The 6,383-nt window shown below is 35.4% G+C and overlaps 1 protein-coding gene across 1 annotated transcript in view; it reads right to left on the bottom strand.

The window, feature by feature from the left end:
- Window positions 1-6,383, bottom strand: part of CUBN (cubilin) — a 153,060-nt gene that overhangs the window by 145,730 nt on the left and 947 nt on the right. Inside the window, 1 exon segment of the mRNA XM_087917141.1 lies at window positions 43-606. Coding sequence (XP_087773267.1) covers window positions 43-161 — 119 coding nt within the window. The 5' untranslated portion in view covers window positions 162-606.

The raw sequence follows: 6,383 nt of genomic DNA on the forward strand, positions 1-6,383 counted from the left end.
TATCTGTATGAATTCAAGCAAAATGTCAAGAATGGTACTCACTGTGCCTGATTAATGTTCCTTTTGGGTCTATTTTTTTCATCACAATCAGATCCATAGTTTTCTCTAAAAATTATCAATAATGTCAGCAGGGTCCAAGGAAGAAAGCTTAAAGACTTCATCCCTCACTTCCAGCCTTCCTGGACTGGTGCAGTCAGGTAAAGTGAAATCTGTATTATCTTCAAGGATTAAATCTATGTCATGTGTACTTTGCTCTTGAAAATGTCTTTGCATATTCATAGAAGTGCTTATTCAGCACTCTTTCTTCTCTTTCTTGATTAGGAATGCTAGAATTTATTGTTATAAAATTTATTATTGTAATTTATTGTTATAAAGGAATAGTTGTCTAGAAATTTCTAGATCACATTTGCAATTAACCTTTAAAAATAAATCAACAGTTTTACAATACTTTTGGAATATTGGTTATTTTCTAATGGTGTGATGTACATGCACATCATTATATTGTCTCTTGAGAATTACAGCTTAGTTTTATCTAATTTGTACCTGCCTCATGTTTCTGCTATTCACTGGAAATTTATTTAGGTTCATCACCATGAGGACAAATTCCTGATTAAAAAGAGGAGGTTTTATATGTAAATATAATGGGACAATAATCATAATATTTATAAGAAAGCAAAATGATAGACAGAATATTTACAATGTATTAATCATTTTAAATCAATATCTATTAAAGATTGTCTTTAGCAAACACAGCTCAAAAGGAGGCAGAAATTTGAATAAAACCAAGGTATTATTAGATTTCAAATTAACCCTTTGAGGTAGTTTAGACAAGCACATCCAGGTACTCACTCTATCTTTATTGATGGGTTACATTAATGGAATTTACAGGACTGAAAGTATTTCTCCCGTTCTTTTGCTCTGTGGAAAACCAGGAAAGAAAACGTTTCTCACATCCTCTCTCCTTCTGTGGGCTGATATATCTTTTGCATGGTTTTCCTCATGTAGCTCTCCCTCATGTCTCCCAAATACATTTTCACATACTATTACAATTCAACAACTGTAAAAATATTGTAAGAGACAGCAAAAGTGTTTCCTGATCATCTCTAAAACTGATGACAGGAAGCATTTACCCTTATTCTGATTTAGCTTTGTAACATTTATCTCTAATCAGACGCAGTGGTTATAATGTATCATGAAGTCATAATATCCAGTATGTATTTCCTAACTAAATCATTTATCATGAAACAAAATCTTTAGGGCTTAAATGGAAAAATAAATTATATCAAAGAAACAGGGTAGAGGGACTGCAAGGGGCTTCGGAAGAGCACAAATATGAGTTGAAACAGATAGAGACTTCCATTCTCACTTGTGCCAAAATGTTTGGTTGGAAAACACTAGTACAACTCTAAATTTGCAAGAAGAAAGAGCCAAGGCCAAAGGAGGGAGGCTACCACATTTAGGGAAGCCTAATTATATGATACACAATGAGATGTTAGTAGGAAGAAAACTGAAAAAGAAAAGGATCTTTGGAATGGAAAACTGTGTGTCAATATGCATGTAGATCAAACATATCTAAGAATGTTTTCCAAGTTTTTTTTAAAAGAACTTCTACAGTTAAACTTTTCAGTTTTTAACCATTCTCATTCCTTTTAATCTTTGCAGAAGCAAATTATTATAGTATGCCAATGAATAAAGGTGATTTAACAATAGATTTTGCTCCATTAAACTTTAGCCTTTATTCGCAATTTCAGAAACAATTTCTGACATCTTTAGAAGGTGGCCTAGGCACAAGTATGAGAGGCTTGATGGCTGTGTTATCATTGGCAAAGTATCAGAAGAAGAGTGCGGGTTAGTCTACACCAATGTTTCTCAACCCTGACCACTTGAAAATGGATGGGCTGCTAATTGAGGAATTCTAGAAGAGAATTCCACATATTCATGTTGCCAGGATTGAGAAACATCCTTAATCAATAATGTTGCAACTAAAAATATGGAATTGAATAAAAAAATCAACATATCAACATTGCACATATTGTTTTGTGGTACAATAAAACAAGAACATATTACACGTCAGGTCATTGATATCTGATTTTGTACAGTGGAACTGTCAGCAATTTTTCAGGCTTCATTTATACCAGAGATTGCTTCAATCTTATCTAGACATACTCAAGATAAAGCATGAGATATTCTGTGTGGAAATCAGATGTTACATTATCTAGCTACTGCCCTTCCACTAATTTCACAATAGCCTGCAGTTTATATTAACAAGGTTTTTAATGGTACTAATACATATATTGTATTGTATAATACAATAACATATTATAGCTCAGTGATGAAATACCTCTAAAAAATTAAATTGATGGCACTTGCAACTAAAAGGTGCAGGTGATATTATTTTTAATCTAATATATTTATAAGTTAAACAAATAATCTGATGAAATAGAATAGTGAAACGTTCATATTGTGGACATGTTTTCTGGGAAAGATGTGAAATGTAACACAACAGATATAGAGATTGAGAAAGCTGAAGTAGACTATTAGACAAGCTTGGTTTCAGATCTGCTCTTTGAATGTAGGTTCTAGGTTAGCATATCTCATTTTCGTGTAGGTGTGTAAGGAAATAGGAAGAAGACATAGATGGAACATATAAATAAGAACTGAGTCAGAGTATATACTAGGGAGAGGAGCTTTTGAATCCAAAGTTGATAGCTTGTTTGTTTTAATCTGGTTTGTCTGCTTTTAAAAGTTCAGCTAAACTTCTATCTGAGAAAGCAAACATCATCTTTCTACCCCACCACTTTTCCTCACTAACAAAACAAATCAGTTTTTCTACATAGTTCTACAAGATTTGCAACTTTTATTTATAACAATATTTTAGAAATTTGAGCAACTAAAATAAAAAGGAACATACTATTTGATTTTCTTAGTAATATCTTGAATCTCAGTATTCTATGAGATGCACAGATTAAAAAATGCTAACCAATAAAAAATAAAAGATGGCAGATGTATAAGCAATAGAACTTCATCGGGACCATTTTCTTTTGTATTCTTTCTCATTCTAGGTTCTAAAAATAGTTTTTGAAAATATTTTAAAATGTTTATCTTACTGGAGGTATGTTAAATGATACCATATAAAGATATACTTTAAAAAGTATTAATGTTATTGTACCTTATCAGCTATTTTGATATTCTGTTGAGTACTATGTGTTCTGTCTCACCTTTCTTCTTCCCAAAAGATGAAAGAGTACAAACTCACACAAACACAGGCAGGCAAGTTGTCTCGGACTTCACAGAGTTAATTCTTTGGAACTGATAATGTCCTTGGCATTCCAACATGCTCTGCCTGCCAAGTCCGAACTGATAACAAGTAAAAAGCTACTTACAGACAATTACAAGGCAGACCACAAAAATCATTCACAAAGAAAACCTGAAGTAAGATTAAACTTTGTCCCGTACAAAGTTCCAGCCGACAACACACCCACTTTTATCCCCTGTGGGGTGTGGCTCAATGATTCAGCTCACTCTCTGATCCTCCCACACCTCCTACGTTGCTGCTCACATTTCTCCCTACGACACTGCGTAGGATCAAGCCAACATTCTTCCTCTTGACTCCCTGTCAGGGGCTGCTCCGATATGCCTTCCTCCTGATTAATCCCAGGCTGTTCCTCTCAGCTATCCGGTGAAACTTGAGGCATTATCAGGGAGGAAGGCATTACCAGAGAGGAAGGTCCTGGGGAGGAAGGCATTCCCAGTTCTTCCTCCTCATCTTCCAAGTCCTCTTCCTCTAACAGCACAGGCTTGGGAATCGGAGCCACAATACTATGTTTAAATTAGAGTTTAAAATGAAACACAGAGAGAAAATGAGTTAACACAAAGACAATCTGGATTCATGTTTCTGGATTTTTCTCTGAGACTTCACCACATGAATTTTCCGAATTCCTCACAGTTTCTGGAGGACGTTGAGTCACAATACTGTAATTTATTAAGGCTTTTTTATTCTTATAGGAGTATAGTTAAGACAAATGAATTTTCAGATTACTCAATAAATCCCTAGTATCTTTAACATTGCATCAATTTAGTCTGAATTAAATCTATTTTAAGACACATAATTATAGGAATCTTTTTTTAGTGTGCAAATAGAAACTTGTGACAATTTTCAGGCATATTTACTGAATACCTCTGTATATTGAATTTACCTTCAGCAGTAATATGTTCAATATAGATAGTTATAGTTGGATTTATTCAAGAATATGGGCTAAAAAAGGTGATACAGTAAACCTGGGGCATTCTGTGTCTTTGAAATATTACAGATAAAATCAATTTTCAAATCACAGCCTTCTCTTCAGGCAAAAGAACATATTCCTCCCATTTCTTCACCAGAGTATTTCCCAATTGAGGGTATATGTGTATAATCAGATCTTCAGAGGGATGGTAAATTATTACTTCCCAAGGACAGAAGCTATCACATTGACAAGAGTTTAATTATATACACTTCTATAACTCTATAGCAGATGTTTTGAAGAGCAAGTATGTTTTCAAGCACGCACACTGTATGCTGACAGCCCTATCAACAGAATTCCAAGTGTTATTATAGCATTTGATGTTCTCTATAAACCTTTAAAAAATTTCCTTTTCTGAAAAGCAATTACATTATGACTATTCAGAAACCAGACCTCTTGAATATTCATATAATACCAAGTAAGGTGCAAGACAGATGGCGTCGGCAGTAGCGCAGCATGAGGAGCTCCAGCGGGCACAGGCAGCGCCAGGCAAAAAGCCCTCAAATCCCTGTGGGTCTAGCCAGCGAGGTGGAAAGCCTAACTCCCTAGACTTGCCAGAAAGCCAGAAAAGAGCTCCATTCCTCAGTAAACGCTCAATTCAAAAGTGCTTGGAGATTATCACATTAAACAAGAAGAAAACCTTCTATGCACCAATTCTACCCGCACTTTCTACAATTTTGTAAACAACAAACTAAAAGACTCAAAGTACATCCCATCCCTGAAAGGACTAATGGTAAAGACTGCAACGATGACACTATTAAAGCCAACCTCTTTAATCAACCAACCTATTAAAGCCAACCTCTGTAATCTGCAACTCTTATGCTGCAAAAACAGATGGACTACACAATTCGATCAGGGCAAAGCAGTAGACACAATCTGCATAGACTTCTGTAAAGCCTTTGATTCAGTGGTACACGAAAAACTACTCCTAAAACTAAAATCTTACGGTATCTCTGGATACCTGCATAACTGGATAGAAGCATTCCTGTCAAACAGACAACAAATGGTCAAAATTGGGAGCGTCCTATCAAATTCTGTACCTGTCAGCGGTGGTGTCCCCCAAGGCAGTGTTCTAGGACCAACTCTTTTCATACTCCACATAAATGACCTCTGTGATCATATCAAGAGCAACTGCGTTCTCTTTGCTGATGATGTAAAGCTATTCAACACCACAGACAATACTGCTACCCTTCAAAAAGAATGGTCAAGCAAATGCCAACTTCAAATCTCAACAAGTAAATGCTCTGTCTTACATATTGGCAAAAATAATCAGAAAATAAAATTCAGACTGAATAGTGAAGACCTTGTTGATGATCCAAACTCTGTCAAGGATCTTGGAGTACTCATCTCTAACGACCTAAGTACTAAAGCCCACTGTAACTACATAGCCAAAAAGGTGTTAAGAGTTGTTAACCTAATCTTACGTAGGTTTGTCTCTGGTAATATTACACTAATAACTAGAGCAAACAAAACATTTGCTAGACCAATACTCGAATACAGCTCATCAGTCTGGAACCCACATTACGTATCTGATATTATCACAGTTGAGAAAGTCCAGAAATATTTCACAAGAAGAGTTCTCCACTCCTCTACTCGTTGCAGAATACCTTATGCCACCAGACTCGAAATTCTAGACCTAGAAAACCTAGAACTATGCTGCCTTTGGTCCGATCTAAGTATAGTATATAAAATCATACATTGCAATGTCCTACCTGTCAATGAATACTTCAGCTTCAACCATAACAACACAAGAGCAAACAATAGATACAAACTCAAGGTTAATCGCACCAAACTTGATTGCAGAAAATACGACTTCAGCACCAGAGTGGTCAATGTCTGGAATACTCTACCTGACTCTGTGGTTTCATCCCCAAACCCCAAAAGCTTTAACCTTAGACTGTCTACTATTGACCTCACCCCTTTCCTAAGAGGTCAGTAGGGGGCGTGCATAAGCACACCAACGTGCCTACCGTCCCTGTCCTATTGTTTCTTTTTTCTTATATGTAGCCATTTATTCATAACTATGTTTTTACTTATACCTATTATCTTGTAAGCAATTGACATACATAAATAAATAAATAAATAAATAAATAAAATAAAAAT

The sequence above is a fragment of the Pseudonaja textilis genome, chromosome Z, assembly GCF_049901715.1.
Source record: "Pseudonaja textilis isolate UNSWEBS1 chromosome Z, rPseTex1.2, whole genome shotgun sequence".
NCBI lineage: Eukaryota > Metazoa > Chordata > Lepidosauria > Squamata > Elapidae > Pseudonaja > Pseudonaja textilis.